The sequence below is a fragment of the Musca vetustissima genome, unplaced genomic scaffold, assembly GCF_032173495.1.
Source record: "Musca vetustissima isolate MV318-11 ecotype Yass unplaced genomic scaffold, APGP_CSIRO_Mvet_v1 utg865, whole genome shotgun sequence".
NCBI lineage: Eukaryota > Metazoa > Arthropoda > Insecta > Diptera > Muscidae > Musca > Musca vetustissima.
In genome coordinates this window covers 115,451-136,761 of record NW_026877629.1, presented here as the reverse complement: position 1 = coordinate 136,761, position 21,311 = coordinate 115,451, and the positions used below count along the sequence as shown (strand labels likewise).

At 33.8% G+C, this 21,311-nt stretch overlaps 1 protein-coding gene across 1 annotated transcript; it reads right to left on the bottom strand.

Moving 5' to 3' along the window:
* Positions 1-2,192: 2,192 nt before the first annotated feature.
* On the bottom strand, positions 2,193-16,336 carry LOC133322288 (uncharacterized). Its single transcript, XM_061531300.1, has 6 exons — positions 16,181-16,336; positions 16,005-16,110; positions 4,404-4,699; positions 3,802-4,338; positions 2,491-2,703; positions 2,193-2,417 (listed from the first exon to the last, which is right to left on the bottom strand). The coding sequence occupies exons 1-6, from the start codon at positions 16,334-16,336 to the stop codon at positions 2,193-2,195; spliced, it is 1,533 nt and encodes a 510-aa protein (XP_061387284.1).
* Positions 16,337-21,311: the final 4,975 nt, after the last annotated feature.

Sequence of the window (21,311 nt, the reverse complement as noted above, 5' to 3'; positions counted from 1 at the left end):
CTGTGTAAGTAAGTATATATATATATATTATATATATATATTGTATATATATATATATATTGTATATATATATATACAGTGGTGGCCACAGAATTAAAACATTTACTGTGGTAAACATTTTTTGATCAGCCCTCGATTCGTTTGAAGTATTTTTGAAAATTTTTTAATTCAGAACACTTCGATATACTGAAAGAGATTTATGTGGAAATGGAAAATTATTTCATGCAATTTTTCCATAAATAACGGTTTTTATGAAAATACATCACTTTGAAGTGGCCATATAATTAAAACATTGGTAATTTTTTACTTTACTGCATTTTTTTTTTAATATTTTTTAAAAAAGCTCTTTAATTTAGTTAAATTATGTAAACTAAGCACCGATAAAATCATTTACTGATAAAAATTTTTGAAAAAAATCTGTAAAATCTATCAAAATTGCCAACAATTTGTACATTCAGAAAATCACCTTTATTATAGAAAATAAAGGTCCGAATGCACCAGAAATTGCTAGAATTAGTAAAAAACAATAAATAATTCTCAAAATAAATAAATATTTGAAATAAAAACTCAAAAAATGGGAATTAACCTAAAGGAACGATTCAATTTCAATTTTACTGAAGAAGGCTTTCAAATTGGAAATCGATTGTTCGAGTAGTACAGAATATATTTAATCAAAAAATTTATCAGTCACAACAGAACGAACAGAGATATGGACGAGAAAACTTTCAAATTGGAAAAGCAGCATGTTTGATGGTTAACTCTTGACCCTTCAAATCTAATGACAATATTTTTCCAAAATAATATTTTTTGCGCCTGGAAAATTTTTACAATTTGACAAATATTTAAAGTCTTGTGTTATCAAAAATGCTGCTGTGTGGCGGAGTTGATCTCTGTTCTTTCTGTTGTGACTGGTAATTTTTTGATAAAATATATTCCAGCTGTGTGTAATAAATGCCAATATCAGTATATATATATATTATATATATATATATTGTATATATATATTTTGTATATATATATATATATTTTATATATATATACTATATATATATAGTAAAGGTCACTTTCACTTTAAAGAGCTTTTTTAAAAAATATTAAAAAAAAAATGCATAAAGTAAAAAATTACACAATGTTTTAATTATATGGCCACTTCATGCTATTTATGGGTTTTCCATTTCCACACTAAATCTCTTAAATGCAGTATATCGAGTGTTCTGAATTAAAAAATTTTCAAAAATACTAAACGAATAGGGCTGATTTTTACCACAGTAAATGTTTTAATTCTGTGGCCACCACTTATATTGTATATATATATATACTATATATATATAGTAAAGGTCACTTTCACTTTGTGCATTTACGAGGAATGCTAAAGGGTATCCGCTTAAGAATCTATAGATTTTTTACTTACATTTTTTGCTGTTGTTTTATTAAAACTAAGGTTTTTGTAGTTTTATAATTGTTATATTTAAAAATCAGTTTTATTTAAAAATATATTTGTTGACTAGTATTAGATTGTTTTTTATAGATTATTATAATAATTATATTTAATGTAATTTGGATTAATATGTTCCGTATGTGTGTATGTATGTATGTTTTTTCTTTCTTCATTGTTTCATCTTTTCTCTACAAAATGTTGTGAACAAAACAGTTTTGAGCTCAAAAATGCTTCAATGCTTTCAAGGGGGGGGACTGCATTCGCGTTTGCCTCAAACAGGATAATAATGGGTTTTTAATATAAATATGTTGGTATATATCATATTAAGATACTATATTAATTTCGTAAACTCGATCATAGCATAATAATTATGTGGCCATTTGAATTATGCCCGGGTATTCTTGTTACTCGTAGTATTTGGTTAGTAAATTGAGAAGCAAAAAATAATAAACATTAATAACTTATTATTGCATGTATGTACGTAATTATATATGCATGGATGTGTTAGTTATGAATATGCACTCTTTCATATCATCATTACAATGACGGACAATTGCTCCGAAAATGTTTAATCAATCATCGTATATATGTAAATGCAGTATATCATTACTTTTATTATATGTATGTGTGAGGGTAAGTATTGTAACTGTAAATGTAGATGTGTGTGTGAGTGGGGGCGTATATAGTCTACAATAACAAATAACATATTTCAGTAATGTGTTCGTGTAAACGCTGTCCAGGATGCAGGGGCATCCTATTTTGTCGATGGGTAATAATAAAGCACCGTATTACCGGGCAATTGCCAATGTGATGCCTGCAGCTCAATCAATTGCAACAGGGTTCGTCGAATAGCTGGAGCAGAATCACTAGCATTCAAGAACGCATCCCGTATCATCGATAGCAATAATTCCAGTTGTTGTGGCAATTGCATTTCCAAATCTTGACCAATGCAAGTCAAAACATAGAACAGGCATTCAATCTGAAATTGAAGGAAATCAATGACGATTATAAAACTAAAACATTAAGATAAGAGAGTGCAAAACACCAATTACCTCCGATAAAGATCTAACAGGTGGCTTAACGCAATCTTCACAACATTTCGACAAGAGAGTCAGCAGCACCAATGGTGGTGGTGCTCCTTCACATTGTGTGCTCAGCTGTAGTTGGCGGCGCTTTAATTGGCAAAACATTTCCGTTAGAAATGCCATGAAAGCAGTGAAGCGAGCTCGTGATGGCGACTTCATTCCTTGGATAGTGAATAGAAGCTATAAAATTAAAACAAAAAATTAAGTTGATTAGCTTATTATTGAAGAATAAGAGTCCTAAAATTATAATGTAAGAAAAAATAATAAAAAGAACGATCCGGATATGTTTTAAAACAAGTTAATGTCGGTTTTAGACATAAATTTTGACCATGATTAAAGAACCACTCAGGGTTTATATTCTCAAGGGAACCATCCCCATTCTGAATTTGAAATTTCGGTGATTTTCAAATGGCCGGCATAGTGAGTTTTTGACCACAAACGACGTTAGAAAATAAGGAAGATCTTGACCGATTCCATTTATCCCAATTCATACGATAGTTATATAGGGGAGACTGGGGCACCTTCGGCAATCGCGTCTTGTATTTTTACAGATGTTTTTGTAATATTTCCATTCCATTTCGTAAGTATTTCGTGTATAAAACTTTTAAAATTTTAAGACGATATTAATTAAAAGTGGTTAATTACGATGTGTATTATTATAAAAATATTTAAAAATATAATGTTTTTACAAGTCAGATAGAAAAAAATGAAAAAACTATAAAAAGTACATTCGGCATTTTAAAGTGGGGCACATTCGGCCATATGTAGATAGTGCAATATTATTTCCTTAAAATGTTTTTTGTTTGTCTTTAAAAATAATCCTTTAATATGGTTTGAAATTACATATATAAGACTAAATATATTGGCGAAAATGCGAAAGAAAAAACCTATTTCTGATGGTGTGTGCGACCTTGAGATTTCAACGTCCGCCGTTAGAAAATATAGCCCTAAAATTCAAACATTGTGTCGCGTATTAAAACCAAATAGAGCCTTTAGAGGATCTGAATTTCAACCAGACTGATAGCGATGATAATTACCAGACTATGGTGCCGAATGTACCCCATCATATGCCGAAGCTACCCCGGGTTGGGGCACATTCGGCAAATTTGACTTTTTTTACAAAACTGTAAAAAATTTTAACTAATACTAATTTTTCTTTTTGGCACTAGTTTTTATAATTAAGTGCTGAATTTGCCATGATTTATCATACAAATCATCTTACGAGACGGTTTACTTCAATCCATGGATGAACTCATGATTCAAAAAAAATATACATACCTTCTCCCTCTCCTGATACCATTGACGACAAGTGTTGAGCAATGCTTCCAAGAATGTCTCCTTCTGTTCTTTAGCGATAATGTTAAGGCAAAGTCGAGCAATGGGCAATGCAAAGCGACGACCCTCCACAGCCCTCTTAATGAAGTGTGATGTCAACTCCATCAGGCTACGTGAATTCAACTTGTTTGGATCCTCCAGAGCTGTATCGATGAGTGCTTGAATTTCTGGTGGGAATGGACCAATATCGGTAACCTCATTGCCCAAGCCCAAACCGAGACCAGCAATGCCGCGTGTCAAAGCATCAGCCGATGATAATGATTTCGAGCGTTGTAATGGTGAAATGTTCATAGTAACATAGGGATCCATGGATCCGTTCGACATTTGATTGTTACCCATAATGTAGGGTGTCATGGGATTCACTTGTTGCTTGTAACCTTGGTTGATATTGTTGTTCATCTGAACCATATTCATTTGTCCCTTGCTATGGTGCATTTTCTGGGGTTCAGGTGCAAATTTTACTCGATTCGCCGTTGCTTGCTGAAATATGCAGGTAGGTATATGACATGTGATTTGGTAATCTGAAACTACACATTCTTACTTACATGTAGTATATTACCACTGGATGGGGAATTGATCAGTGGCACCTGTTGTGGCATGTGACTCATTTGCATGGGGTGAGAGTGAGTCACCAGAATTGGACGATGACCTGCTGTGGCCATTGGATGTCCTTTGGGATTCATTGTGCCTAGCGGCATACTTCCCACAGATAGACCAGCTTGACGCCTATTGACCATGACATTATTGGCTGCCACGTATTGCATTTGTTGTTGCAAACCGGTCGGGGAATTCGGAAAGACCATTGATGAACTGGAAGAATGTTGCAGATTATAATTGAGTTCTGTAAATTAAGAAAAGAAAATCGTTAAAAAAATAAAAACAAATATAACATTGATTGCAGGGTGCACAAAATTCGCTCACCAATGATTCAAAATACGCTCTTTCCGTTTGGGCTCATTTTACGAATGAATTTATCGCGACGAATTTAGAATTGTAGTTTTGTTTTATATGAAATACTAAACTGAGTATCAATCAATTTTGAGTGGGTTTTTAGAATACAACGGTTGTTTTTGTGGAATATAACGGTTGTGAGGCTTAATACCAAAATGTATTTTAAGAAAATGAATTTCCGTCCCTATTTTATTGAATTTATAAACATTTTAAATTAATTTAAATTAAATATAATGCTTTAAATAAAAATCTTAACATTAATAATAACTAGACCTCGGATTTTTGCATATTTTTTATGCTTTATCCGATTGGACTCAAATTTTGTATTTAGGCGTTTCATGCTCCAATTGATCGATATTTGAGGTCATGTTAAAAATATGCAAAATATATGCAAAAAAATATGCAAAATATATGCAAAAAATATGCAAAATATGCAAAATATCCAAAAAATATGCAAAAAATATGCACGATATGCTAGGTCGATATGCAATAAATATTTGCATAAAATATGCAAAATATAGGCAAAAATATGCAAAATATGCAAGGTATGCTAGGTCGATATGCAATAAATATTTGCATAAAATATGCAAATCATGCAAAAATATTGAAAATATAGGCAAAAATATGCAAAACTATGCAAAATATAGGCAAAAATATGCACGGTATGCTAGGTCGCAATATTAAAGATAGAACTTTGAAATTTTACACATATATTATTATTACTTCTAGGATGTTTGGTATTGGAAATGGGATATATCGGTCAACGTTTTAGTATATCCCATATAACGGTTCATATATGTTTGCATGTTTTATACATATATTTAGAAAATGTTTCATAATGCCCCAAATATCTAACAGTTGAACCATGAAACGCATGCATACAAAATTTGATTTCTATAGCTTAAAAATAAAGAAAGCACACAAATTCGAGGTCTATTTTATAAAAATTTAAAAAATTGCCATGAAAAATCAATTTTTTTTTTGATTAAAATGATTGCATATGTGAAATATGTTGCTCATATTTTGCATATTTTAGCCTATATTTTTGCATATTTTGTCTATATTTGGCATATTTTATGCATATATTTTGCATATTCTGCATATTTTGCATATTTTTGAATATTTTGCATATTCTGCATATTTTTGCATATTCTGCATATTTTTGCATATTCTGCATATTTTTCCATATTTTGCATATTTTTGCCTATATTTTGCATATTTTATGCAAATATTTATTGCATATCGACCTAGCATACCGTGCATATATTTTGCATATTGTGCATATATTTTGCACATTTTTTGCATATTTTACATATTTTTGCATATATTGCCTTGAAGCGGATCAACTTTATTTTTATTCAATTTTCATTACAATAGTGTAAACACGTTTTATTGATCTTATGATTTCCATATTTAAATGCAACTCTGTTTTAAACATTTGAAATTAACGGTTAACTATGTAAATACTTTGTAAATAGTACCAAAAACTACATCACTGATATCACTACCTTTTTACACAACCAATACTAGATAAGAATCTTGCTTCTCATAATTAGTACCTAAGCTCAATCAAATTTCAATAAAATCGCTACACTCCGAGTCCTGGACCACCCGGCTCTAATTCGTTTAGCGAACACTGAAGGCTTAAGATCATTACCCACGCTTGCCCAAGTTGATGGACTAGATCATAAGCGGGAAGTAGTTCCTAAACAAGGAGTAACCATCATTATTGTAACTCTTGTTGTTTCGAGTTTCTTTATTGGCGCCCAACGTGGGGCCAGCCTCATTGAAACCCAAGGAGCTTGTTTTATTGGCGCCCAACGTGGGGCCATGTACTACGACCTATAAGTAAAAGCCGAGGACAACACCAACAAATCAGACGGCCTTCTTTATAGATGCCCAACGAAGTGGCCACGAACAACGACACAAACATTGAAACCAAAGCAGATAACGACGAGTACGTGTCAGGCGAAGAAGAAGATATGACGCAGTTTACTGAGAGCCAATTCAAACAACTGATCCAGGCAATGGCGAACAACAACCGGACGGGTTCGTTTCGCATTGTACTTGCGTTTTCGGGGGCAGAGAGATGCCGCCTAGTTGAAGAATTTGTGACATCCAGAAACATCGAGTCCATCTCAGACGCCGACGTAGTAAACGGGTTGCAGCTGCTATTGGAAGATTATGTAGTTCCGAGTTTGCAGTTCTGTTCTAGGGGGAGAAGGAGTATACCTGACGTACCAACTCCCAGAAAGATATGATGACTACGAGAACGCCATCTTCATTGCTGAATCAACACTCCACCTCTACTTATCATCTATCAGATTCCACAACCCTTTATTGCTGATGCATCATCGGGACGATTTCAGCATCAGAGGGGGAGACTGAAGCGGATCAACTTTATTTTTATTCAATTTTCATTACAATAGTGTAAACACGTTTTATTGATCTTATGATTTCCATATTTAAATGCAACTCTGTTTTAAACATTTGAAATTAACGGTTAACTATGTAAATACTTTGTAAATAGTACCAAAAACTACATCACTGATATCACTACCTTTTTACACAACCAATACTAGATAAGAATCTTGCTTCTCATAATTAGTACCTAAGCTCAATCAAATTTCAATAAAATCGCTACACTCCGAGTCCTGGACCACCCGGCTCTAATTCGTTTAGCGAACACTGAAGGCTTAAGATCATTACCCACGCTTGCCCAAGTTGATGGACTAGATCATAAGCGGGAAGTAGTTCCTAAACAAGGAGTAGCCATCATTATTGTAACTCTTGTTGTTTCGAGTTTCTTTATTGGCGCCCAACGTGGGGCCAGCCTCATTGAAACCCAAGGAGCTTGTTTTAGCCTATATTTTGAATATTGTATGCAAATATTTATTGCATATCGACCTAGCATACCGTGCATATATTTTGCATATCTCGTGCATATGCAAAAAATTAAAAAAATATGAACCCTTCAAATAATTCTAAATCCTTTGAAACGAATTTGTGTCCAATCAGAATTTCGATATCTTCATTATTAAAAAATATGCAAAATCCGAGGTCTAATAATAACAAAAGATAAAAATAAAATAAAGTAATTCATATTAAATATGTGTTAGTTTAAATGAAATTTCAAAACATCTATTATTTTAAATATCTTATCCTCCTATCGGTTTCATGTATGTGAATCTTTGATCGACTTATACCATTAGGTGGAAAGTATGTTAAATTTGTCATTCTGGTTGCAATACCTCGAATTCTATTAGATGTTTTGTTTAAATTAGAAATTAATTATATATATATATATATTTAGGCAAGTTCCAGAAAGAGGGCGATGTATTGATGTAGGAAGCTTAAGGGAACCCCCCCCATTCTCGATTGTAATTTTTCAAGATTTTAAATGGGCTGGTAAATCAATACTAGTGCTTGTGGAGGTTTGTAACTTTGCACATATATAATTGAAGATTTAAAAGAGAAGAAAAATAATTTACAAAAAAATTTTGTTATTGTTTTGTTGTTGTTTTTTGTAATTAAAGAAAAGTCCTTATTTTTGATGGCGGGCATGATAACTCCTCACTGGAACATCGGAATCCGAAAATTCCAACGGTGTTAGAAAGAGTACATGTCTGGCTCTCGTATGAACTAGGATTATAGACTTCGCTCTAAAATTAACAAAATGGTGGACCTTTGAAAAAATATTTTTGGAAAATCGCCGATTTTTTACCAAAAACCAAGTTAAAAAATAAGGAAGATCTTCACCGATTGGCTTTATCCTAGTTCATACGAGAGCTATACACTCCCAGAGAAGCCTTGCAAAATTTGGAACCGATTGGATTATTAGTTTTTGAGTTATCGTGCCCGCCATTCGCAAAAAAATGTTTAGAGAAAAACTCGTTTAAAGTTTAAGAAGCCCTTCAGTCGTCACTTGATGTTGACACAATAAATCGGATATATCTTCAAGAGTTCTTGAGATTTTCACTTGAAATTTTGTGGGGACATTGTTTAATTAGTGTAGATTCGAATTATATCAACAACAATTTTGACCCCGAGAATGGGGGGGGTCCCCTTAAATGTTCCCGCTGAACATACCAAATCAAATTTTCTTTTATTGTTCATTTTATTTTAATATTAAATTAATACAAATAATTGTGTTTGTCCTTTGTTTGTTTATTTTGGCGCAAATCAAAGTTTTCTTGAATCAGCTGTTTATTTGCTAAATCTTACTAAATGTAGTCTGTTTACTTTTCTCAGTATTAAAAAAAAAATGTAAACACACTGATCATATGTGTTTACGATAAAATTGTTTTTGTTGTAAAATTATAACGGTAAAATCTACAGCTACCAAATTTCAAGAGATGATTATCGAGAACTATTGATCTATCGAATAAAACGAAAATCGATTATGGTGAGGGTTACGTTTATTTGGCGAATATGGCTCGACATGCTCAACACTTTCTGCTACACACACATTCATTCGGTGTGTGTGTTTACTTTTTTATGATATTTTTGTTTGTTGTTGTTTTTAACAGCATTCGCAAACATTTGTTTTTTTTTTCAAATGAATGCTTTTCACAACGAATGCTTGTTCATTCATTGTAACTTTATCATTCGCAATTAATTAAAAGCAATCCAATTCTCGCCGTGAGCATTTGTGAGAAAGATCGTATTTTAATAGTTCGCGTACCCTGATTGATTGCCAATATACGATTTATATCCTACACCGGAGAAGTTGAGAGGATGGCTGATCTTTAAATTGATAGCAATCGGGTGTGGGTGTTATACTGAAATATTTACAAACTTTCAAACATCGCGACTATCGTTACGAAATACCTATAATTTTCAGTACATCAATTGAGAACGATTTGGCTCAAATTTTCTATCAGTTTTCTGTAATTGAGAGCATTCACGTAACTTCTGGGGCAAGTGCTAGGATGCTATACATGGGATTCCAATTTGGAGACGCATATCCGAGATTTATTTAAGTTATGATATAATAATATATTTTGGTCGTGACAATTTTTTCAAATAAGCAAGTAAAAACGTCAATAAATTTGGTCGAGCTGTACTTTCTATACCCTCCACCATGAGGTTGACATTCAAAATATCTATAATAGATCGGGGCTTCCAGCAAAAACCAAGTCCCGTATTTCGTTTTTCTCAGCAAGACTCGGTTATACGGTCAGATTGTACTATGACCCTGAACATACATACTATTACAATACGGGATATTGATAGTTTTTGACAGTGAGATTTGACACTCAATGAGAATCCGAAATATAAAATATATAGTTTAAAATTACAATTTTGCTGAAAAACTCCCCAAAACACCTAAAATTTAAAAGACGAAACTTGAATAATGAGAACAATACCAAATTATAGCACTGTCAAACATCGCACAAAAATACTCATATTTCAAATGCCATAATTCCACTAAGAAATTATTTTTTTTTCAATGTTCCATTTTACATTACGTTATTAATTACGTATACATTACGTTAAACACATATATAAGTATCGTTAGCTAAAATGCTAAAAGGCGTAACTAACAAAAGCATAATTGTGTATGTTCATACAAATATGATCACTTCATAAATGATGTTCAAGTGGTTTTATGATAAGTGGCCAATGCAGTCACAAGATCTGTGGGTGTGCGCTGATGATAAAGAATCAATAGAAGTCCACACACAAAGATTTTGGTGCGCTCATTTGACGTAAACAAATGAACGCAACCACCATGTGCACTGTGAGAACTGATAGTTGTTATGTTTTTAAGATAGGATAAGTTAGATTAGTTTATGTAGTACCTAAGTCAGAATATTTCATAAATAAATTAGAGTTGAAACTACAATCGAACAAGAAGGTTGGGTTTCAATATCTCACTTTAACATTGGTCCTTCGAGCCGGATTCAAATATTTCGATATATTTGATCCTTCAAGAGAAACAAAAAGAACCAGCGGTTAAAAAGAAAATGTTTAAATTTTCAAATAAAAATTTATAATTTAAAGACCCATGCGGCAAATTAAAAAAGACTCCAGAGGCAAAATTAAAGACCCCAGCGGCAAAATAAAGACCCAAGTGGCAAATTTAAAAAAGACCCCAGCGGCAAAATTATAGATCCCAGCGGCAAATTAAAGACGCCTGCGACATGCGTGCCATTTCTCGAGACAATTATGCTGAAGATGATGTTTCCCCGATCAGGTGAATATATATGCTACCATTACAGGTCCTGGAAACTTGCAAACGGAACAAATGCCACCTGTAGACGACATAGTAGGGGGCGGAGTAGTTTCACCACAAAAGGTAGTCGAAAAGTAGAAGGCTTAACAACACGTCAACAATTAATTATCCCACAATCAACGGCTGGAGGTGGTCCTCCAAAATGGAATGGTATTAATACTTGGCAACAATTATCACATTCACCGCCGGGTCTCTACGACAACACAAGCAGCAGCGATCTAGCAACATTAAGACGTCTCCTGAAGCAAAACGGTAGATGGAAGAAAGTGAAGATGAAGACAGCCTGATGATGAACCAGAGGCTGGGGAAATTGTTGGAGGGGCAGAAGAAAGACAATCAGCAACGGGTAATGCTGCTGAATGTACTCCAGAACAAATCGATCAACAAAGCCGAGAGACGCCACTTATTACTTATAATATCCATATGTTCAATGTTAAATTAATATTTAAGAAATCACTTCCCACGAGCACAACATATTAAAAATAGATTATTTGCCGCCCGGGAGAATGTTCATAAAATATGAACATGATATTTGGTTGTATTAGTTAGGATGTTTTAGGCATTTACATATGTCGTAAATAATAGATAAACAGTCCTAAATTCTATATGTGTGGGCATGTATGCGCATAAGGGATGATAACACTCAACGCTGCTGAAGATGCATAGCTAATAAAGGATATCTCCATTCACATGTGCTCAGCGGGTGAGTAAATAGAGATCACTTCAATGTGGGTTTCTGTGTGTGTGAGCTGATCATGAAGAATTAATAACAGCCCACACACAAGGATATTGGTGCGCTCATTTAGTAATGTAAACAAATGAGCATATGTTATCTCTTATGTGTATTAGGCTAAGTTAGAATAGTTTAGGTAGTTCTTAAGGAATAATTTTAAATGATAAAATCAGATTTGAAATGACATTCGACCTTACAAGTCCTCTGTATTTTCCTATGTTTAAATTATACAAATAAAATTATTATTTAAAGATCCATGCGGCAAATTAAAAAAGACCCCAGCAGCAAATTTAAAGACCGCAGCGGCAAATTTAAAGACCCCTGTGGCAAATTTAAATACCCCAGTGGCACATTAAAGACCCCAGTGGAAAATTAAAGACCCCTGCGGCAAAATTAAAGGCACCAGTGGCAAACTAAAGACCCCAGCGGCAAATTAAAAAAAGACCCCAGAGGCATATAGAAAAATAAAAAAAGACCCCAGCGGCAAATTAAAAAAGACCCGAGAGGCAAAACTAAGTAAAGAAAAAAATAATATTTGTAGAAAAGACCCTTTGGGCAACATAAAATAAAAAAATATAATAATATTAATGGAAAAGACCCTTTGAGCAAAAAACGAAGAGTGTCGCATAAAGAAGGATGACAATGCAGGAACAAGAAAGAGCCCTCATATCCCGATTCAGGAAAAAGGCTTCCAAACTCGCCGATGCCCTTGAAAGTGATTTCTTTGGAAAACCTAGCAAGGTTTTGGAGTATTGGAAGGTATCGTGGGAGAGACAGAGGAATGTCTTAGAGAAACTATATTTCGAACTCCCAACCGTGCATTTAATGGAAGAGGTAGAGGAGAAATTTGATTAAGTTGATGCCAAGTTTGACACCAAAATCCTGGAGTTAGTAAGCATAATAGGTATAGTAAAGGAATTCGAATGGCTGAATGATTGCGGGCACTTCATCCCGCCGGAAGCTCCTCACATTGGAGGAATAGGAAAAGCGGCAAGTAATGAAATTAGAATTTCGAAGGACAATAATCAACAGCAGCAGCTACTACAGGAGCCTGTTTCCATGACAAAAGGGTCTACGATCCAAGACGACCCAAAAGCAATAGGGCTGCTACAACAACAACAGGAGGTTGTTTCCACGACAGAGAGGTTTACGATCCGTAGCGTTCTCAAGTGCACTCGAGCGTCATTATCACAGCCTCCAGAAAATGGCTTCACTAATGTCTTGGCCGACATTAAAATGGAAGATGTGAAGCATGAAAACAAGCATGAAGCATCATACACAAACATCACAAACGAAAAAGAAGAAGTCGAACAATTTAGGAGCTTCCAAAAACAAATGCAAGCCATGCAGGAACAAATTCAGCAATTGCAAAAAATACTAAAAGAGAAAAGACTACAGGAACATTACGAAATGAATGCTACTTTTGATGTATCGCAAACAAGTTCATGTGATTATTCCATGTCACAGTTCAAAAAGGACGAACCGGTATTTGTGGCCAAAGAGGAGGCAAGCTATAATTAGAAGGAAGATTCTCATGAAATGGAACGAGACACATCACAGGAACAAAACTATGATGACAATAATGAGGATAGGTCATTGGCAGCACGTAAATCCAAACAACACCATCACCAACATCAAGAAAACAACGACGAGAATGAAGAAGATTGCGAAGAAATACCGCTAGCCAAGCGTAAAATCAGAGCCGAAGAAGATAATGAAGAAGGTGAACGCAGTGCGATTCTGGAACGTGAGAAAGGCTTACGAGAACGTTAATATCTTGGACGACGCCGAGAAATGAGCCCATCAGAATATTCCAGTTCCAGTGATAGTCGCATGCGTGCCGATCTCCGAGACGAAGATGATCGAGGACGAGCTTACGAGACAGCCCTCATTGAGGAAGGACGAGAGGTTGGTGGCGGTCATGAACCATGGCTATTGGAACCAGAAGGACGTGCACGTGATTATGTCAGACGTGAATGTCCCAATGATGAACCAGAACCATCGTCGCATGCCTCTGATGCAGAAGAGGTCCAAAATGAGGTTTCCGGAAATCCTGAATCCGGCCAGAAGCCTGGTGGGAACGCGACAAACGTGATGTACCGGAAGTACTCGAAAAATTAGCAACTGGTAGTAGACCATCTAGGCCACCTAGCTACTTACGGGATCCACCTGGCTTCATGATACATCACATTTTACATGGTGAACGTGCGCCAGGAATTCACGGCGTCAGAGCACATCATCCACCAGCTCTATTGAATTTGCACAACCCGGAGGTGGTGACTTCCATGAAGGTTCTCCTCGATTCCTCAATAAAAGTATGACCTACACTATTCCAAATATGTTGAAGAAACAACAGGCTCACCTGGCTGCTGCCAACACGACAATGGCAGCGGAAAAAGCTGCTGCCCACAGTGCTGCTAGAGGTACCACAAATCCAAGCCTTATAGGACAAGCTGCAGGAACCGATCGACCTAGTCAAACCACATATGATAAACCGAAAGCTGGGGAGATAGTTGAAAAGGCAGAAGAAAGGCAAACAACAACCGATAATGATAGCGGTAACGGTACAGTCCACTACAAAACAACTCATCGCTTAAATTTTATGAATTTTATATTTCATAGCATATTTTACTTATAACAATATCTATATTTTCCATATTCAATTCATATTCAAAAAAGAACTGTTTAGATGAAGAATCATCTCCATTTAAGCAATAAGTTTCCACGGGCACAATATATCTAGAATAATATTTGCCGGCCGGGAGAATGTTCATAAAAATATGAACATGTTCGGCTTCATTCTTTTTATTTTATGATCACTTCATATTTATGCATTTCATAAATGAAGTTCAAGTGGTTTTATGATAAGTGGCCAATGCAGTCACAAGATCTGTGGGTGTGCGCTGATAATAAAGAATCAATAGAAGTCCACACACAAAGATTTTGGTGCGCTCATTTGACGTAAACAAATGAACGCAACCACCATATGCACTGTGAGAACTGATAGTTGTTATGTGTTTAAGATAGGCTAAGTTAGATTAGTTTATATAGTACCTAAGTCAGAATATTTCATAAATAAATTAGAGTTGAAACTACAATCGAACAAAAAGGTTGGGTTTCAATATCTCACTTTAACAGTGTAGGAGAAGCAAAAAACTGTTTTGAATGAAAACTATAAACGTGTCATGTGAAATGAAAAAATATGCCCGGCAGGGTGATATTGCATATGACGAATAATAGACTATAATTTTTTTAACAAATTTAATTATTTAGTTTAATGGCAGTCATAACAATTAAGTAAAAAAATTTAATTTTTTGTTAGTTACGCTTTTTTGCATTTATCAAATAAACCCACTTGTAGTTACGTCTTTTTGTTTTCCGTTAATAGAAACTCCTTTTTTGACCGCAGACGTGTAAAACTTTGTCAACACATGTCATTTATTGACATTAACAATATTCATTCAAAAAGTCAATTTTCAGTTTTTTGTTAGTTACGCCTTTTTGCATTTTAGCTGACGGTATGTTTATGCACTGGTTGAGTTCGGCCTAAAAAAATTTAAAATTCTTATATTTTTTTCTTTAAAACCATGAAATATGGTATACCTAACTATATTGCTGATAATTTCCGATTTTTGCTTTCTAACAGAAATTCTCAAATTCTTTTTGAACGCTTTGTGGAACCCTGGATTGAAACATTTCTCAATCTCACCACATAATTTTAAAAATATACATTACGGTATAGGGAATTTTCAGTTTGTAATTTTATATATAAGATACTTTATTATACGCCTTCTATCAATTTGAAACCCAATGAGAAGTTGTTTGATTAATAAATATACATTACGGTATAGGAAATTTTCAGTTTGTAATTTTATATATAAGATACTTTATTATACGCCTTCTATCAATTTGAAACCCAATGAGAAGTTGTTTGATTAATAAATTGAATTGAAAAAATACTTTTTTTAATTTTCATATAGATTTAATAACTTTGAATTTTAGAGGCAGTTGGCTCTTAATGAGTTAAACATTCCGATCTATATCGTGATTTCATAGATGGGCATTCCTAAATCGACATAGAACTTTATTCTGTTCAATAAAATATAGGATCTTCGGCGATTATTTCGAGGTGGAGGTTGTAAAAACAGTAAAACATGGGAAGAACGTAGAGATTAAGCGGCTACATCATAATATAAAATTGAAATGAAATTGTATAATACTTACTTGGTGGCCTGTAAATGTCCATTGTTGGTTTGCCTCTCAATTGTCCACCCTGAGTGGTACTTCCACTCTGAATATTAAATGCCAGGCTACGCCTTTTGTTTGCATTCTGTAATAACGATTAAGAGTATGTCCATAAGGCTATTTCGAGAATCCAAACAAAAAAATCAAATTCTTACTTGCTGGCTGGATGTTCGAACGAAACTTCTTTCTCGGGTTATGCTGGCCGGTACAATGACCTGTTGTTGAGGTTGGAATTCGGGAGATTTGCGAATTTTCCGTCCCTCATTGTGAGCACTATTCATTTGCTGTGATTGTTCAACTTTTTCAGCCATTTTGATCAATGCAGTTCTTTGGTTATACTAATAATGCGCAGAGGTGTGTGTGTGTGGTTTATGAATATATGTGGATAAGAATTGTCCTCTTGTTTTAAATGGATGTACAATTGTAATTTCAAATATCACATTCAATGTTTCATAATAGAACTAAACAAATAATATTCCGTTTTCCGCTTGTACGTTTATATACACAGTATATGATTTTTTTCTTATCTTTTTTTCTTTTCTTGCGTTGAGATAGTTTTCAAATTGTTTGTTCTGAATTTCGTTTATATATTTCGAAGAGTATTTAAAGTTATCCTATATGAATAGAAGAAACAAAATACATGGTCAATTATTATTGGTTGTTATTTGTAAAAAAAAAATTCAAAATGAATATTTTGTATAAAAAGTTTATCAAATCCGATGGCGATTTTTATTAGCGAAAGTGGGAAACTTGTGTAGTGTGGTTATTTAAATTGGGCAACAGTCAAACGGATATCTTATCCGCAATGTTTAAAATGCTATGTATTTAGAGACATTTCAATCTATATTCTATGTTCTCTTCTTTTTTAAACGTTTTTAGAAGTGTTTTTATATTCGAAAGTAATGAACGTATCAGTTCAAGATTTGCCTTTTAATTAATTTTAGCATTTAATTGGAATTTATTTTTAATACTATGTAAGGAATATACCCTCATCCTATGGTTTGCGGAGGAGGTCATCGGAGTTATACAGAGGTCTTATTATTTGTATTATTAAAAATATTGAAAATGTTGACTATTTGTGTGGGAGGTACCACAAGGGGTGGACCAATTGGTCCCCTGATGTAGTCTTGGTAAGGGTAATAGATTGTGCAAAATATGGTTCAAATCGGACATATTATTCGCCTGATATTGGATTTAAAAAATTGATAATTTGACACTTTGGGGGGACCCATTCACCTGATGTTGGATTTATATATATTGAAAATTTGGACCCTTTGGAAGGTACCAGAAAGTGTGGACCAATGGGTCCCATTTTCAAACTTGACCTAGGCTTAGTAAAGATAATGGATTGTGCAAAGTTTGGTTCAAATCGACATTCCATTCGTCTAATATTGGATTTATAATATTGAAAATGTTGACCCTCTGTGGGGGTCCCATCTTCCTGCTTGATCTAGGCTGAAATCGATTATTGCCTTCGAAAGTTATGGTGCGCACCAGCCAGACGGACGACGGATTTGGTCCAAAGAAATATGGGGTCTAAAACCAATATTTCGATGATTCACATTTTCACCCCATTAGCCATAAGGCTGAGCGTATAAAAACACAAAATCAAAAAATTAGGTATGTTATGCGACAAAATGTGAATTAACATTTGGTCGCAAAATATAGGTCGCATTTATTATCCCAATTGGATGAACGGTCCCTATTGAAATCGGTCAAGAATAGCTTCCGATATTAGAATAATGCACGTGTTCAAAATACTTTGAACAGAATTTTATGTTACAGAAGATTTGATCGTTGGAGTGTTTTAAGATAAGAGTCTAAAATCCCACATGCAACGCTGATAAGACTGTTGTTGTAGGTGTTGAGATTTTATGACGCACACGATGGGAAAACTCTCCACAGATCAAATTCTATTATTAGAACAAATAGTTTTTGATAAGTATTTTGTGTTTGAGATTAGGCTAAGCAAGTGTTGTTTAAGTAGAACCTTAGGATAAATATTTTACAATAAAATCAGTACCTTAAAATCACTCAACATAGAACGGTCGGGAGCATTGTGTCTTAGTTTATTTACAGTACAGACGAGCTGCGGCTGTCTGTCCGCGCCGTGTCCGCGCCGTGTCTTTTTTATACAGACGAGCTGCGGCTGTTTGTATAATTTAACAGCACGAAAGTCACAATGTTTGTCAGATTGAGACGAAAGTTTGATTGAAATCGGTGAACATTTATGGCTCCCTAATATATATTTTCGTCCGATTCGATTGATGCGAAAGGACCGTCCAATTAGAAACAAACTTTACACAACCAATTATCTTACCAAGCCTTGATCAAGTTCGAAGATGGGACCCATTGGTCCACTCTTTCTGGTACCTCCCCCAAAAGAGTCTATATTATGTAAACTTGTAAATTTTATTTGAAGTGTATTTGATCAACATTAAACCCGAAACCTCTTTCATAAGAACATACCTATACCTTATATAAACCGAATAATAAAACCTGTTTGTAACTCCGAAGACGTCGGCATACCATAGGCTGAGGAAATATATTTATCGGCAACACCGACTGACACTTTTTTTACTTGTTTTTTAGAAATTGAGATTTTGATACAGACATGGTCAATAAGTAAAAAGACATCGATTTAATAAAAAAAAATCTAAAATTATGTTATTTTTAGTTGTTGTTTTGTAGTGATGATTAAAGGCGCTAAGCCCAATTTATCACATGTCGCTTTCTGTTTTTTATCTCTTCTGTGAAATTTTAAAATATGGACTCATTGTCTTTACATATTAAGCCAGCTATATGATGACGATATTTTAGATGCAATATTCAATCCGATACTAACTTCATATACATAACCTGATATAAACCAAACCTTTAATCAAGGTGTATTTAATAAGGTGTATGCATCAGCTACAACAACTAACATTTTACAAAAACAACATTGCTGTTATAAAAATTAAATTGTCATGTTGACAATTAGTTTTTGGTAGAAATAAAAAAAAAACATATTTCCATTTATGTTCATTAATTTTTGTCAAGAACAATTCTTTGATGAATAATTAATGAATTTGTATATTCTTGGAATATTGGCAATTTGAGGTTAGCGAATGAAGTTTAAGACCCGGTCACGAATTTTTTTTTAAATTTTTCCAACGTGTAGCCGTTGGTTCCTCCAAATTTCGCCTCTTTAGAAAGTTTGGTGAGCATAAATCCCCGGCCAAAGACTAAATCAAGGAAATTGTGTTGCCCTTGTGCAATCTGTCTATAGGAGTATATCAAGGACTTTCACCTTTGGATTGATTCTTGGAGATACCAATAGGCAGATTCCAATATAGGCTACGTATGTGTAGGTAGGATTTATGAACAGATTTCAACACGGGATACAAAACATAAAATATTTGGATCAAATCAGCGAACGGTTTTAAAACTGATTTAAGCCTAGGTTTCCTTTTCGTCCATCTCTATGAATATATTTCTTATCAAAATCCTAAATTTAAAGACAATTTTGTAAATCGTAATTAATTGTTGAAAATGTTTTTGACAATTTACTTTACAAACAATAGAGAAAAAAGTTTAAAACCATATGATTGTCACTTACACCTTATTTAATACACCTTGCCTTTAATGAAAATCCAACGATAACTTCTGAAGAAATATTGTGGATAAATTGTTTCCAGTGCACACTGACATATTCGAATGTTAATAAATTTTTAACGTTTTTCTGTGTAATAAAAGTTGATGATCTATTATTTCCAAAATTGTTTTTTTTTCTAATATTTAAACATAAGTAATATATATGAAACGTTACTTTCCGTCGTTGTGGAGCAATAAATATGAATTTATAGCTGGTGAAATGTTAATAAGCCCAATATTCTTGATATGATATTGTATGTTGGTACATAGGGGAGAGGGGGGCACCTTTGAACGTGGGGCAGCTTTGAACAGCGCTCATAAAATCTTGGTTTAAAATTTTTCCGACCAGCAACCAAATTTTTTTATGTGCCAATCGTGTTCTTCATCTGCGTAAACCACTTTTGCTAGCTTTTTCAGTTGTCGACAAATTGTATATGGGTGACCATGTTTTCACAGTGTAATTGTAAACTTTTTTTCATTTGTTTGTAAGGGCGCAGGAAGAATTTTGTGAAAGTTTTCTTTCGTTAAACAATTTTTTTGCATTCCAATAATCATTTCAAACATATCTAATGTATTTTCTTTCATATATATATTTATTACAAAAAAAGTTATTATAAATTTCCGTAAAATACCACAGGTGGGGCACCTTTGAACATACCAGTAAACTCCAGTAAAAAAAGGAGTTTTTAACTTTTGGCTTCGATCTCTCAAAAATTTCAAATGGGCTAATAAGATTACGAAATAAGCTGTATTTTTCACCATATACATTTTTGTTTTTAAGTAATTTTATGCTTTAATAAATTTTGATCAGAATTTTTTAATTTTCGAATATTTTTGTATATATTTTTTAATAAATAAATGCATTTCTGATATATATGAATACAGTACATATATATTTGAACATAAACACTGTAAAAAACCATGCCGTTCAAAAATACCAAGCTTTGTTCAAAGGTGCCCCCCTAGGGGGGCAGTTTTGAACACTTTGACTTTTTCCATTAAAACAGTAATAAAATATGTATATCAAGCTTAAAGTATGTCATATGTATATTCATTTTAAAGGTTACATATGTACCTATTAGTTAAAACTTATAAAAAACCAAAAATTATAACATGAGCATTTTTATGAGGCTTGACAGAAAAAAGTGTTCAAAGGTGCCCCCCTCTCCCCTACATATGTGTTCTAATATTGGGCCTCAATAAATCTAAAACGTATACATAATATTATTTTTGAAAAAAAACAAATACGTATACGCCCAAACACTCGTCCTATTGAATTGGCATGAACTTATCATTTGCTGAATATAAGGTGTATTAAAAAGAGGCATACAAACTATTCATAACAATGTGTGTATGTACGACTATTAATAATACAAATATAGCTTACAAATAAATATGTATGTATGTTCATTTTAAATACCAACCAACAGCAGTCGTGGAATAAATAATAGATCTAATTACCTTTTTTGTGAGGATATGTGATGTTCAGCGTTTCTTCCGGCTATGTGTATGTGGTTGGGATTTATGATGCCTTTTTCTCGTTGTTGTTGTTATAGTTTCTATACAGCTCTTGACTGATAGGTGATTTCTTTTGGGATGATGCTAATCCGTCGATTGCTACGGTCGTTTAGTCGTCTTAGTCGAGTTGTA

Excerpts from the sequence above, each read along its gene's own strand:
- LOC133322288 (XM_061531300.1), bottom strand. The coding sequence starts at position 16,336 with ATGGCTGAAAAAGTTGAACAATCACAGCAAATGAATAGTGCTCACAAT. Across the intron at positions 4,339-4,403 it reads CCAGTGGTAATATACTACAT|CAAGCAACGGCGAATCGAGT; the intron begins GTAAGTAAGAAT and ends TGCATATTTCAG. Across the intron at positions 2,704-3,801 it reads GGTATCAGGAGAGGGAGAAG|CTTCTATTCACTATCCAAGG; the intron begins GTATGTATATTT and ends TTAATTTTATAG.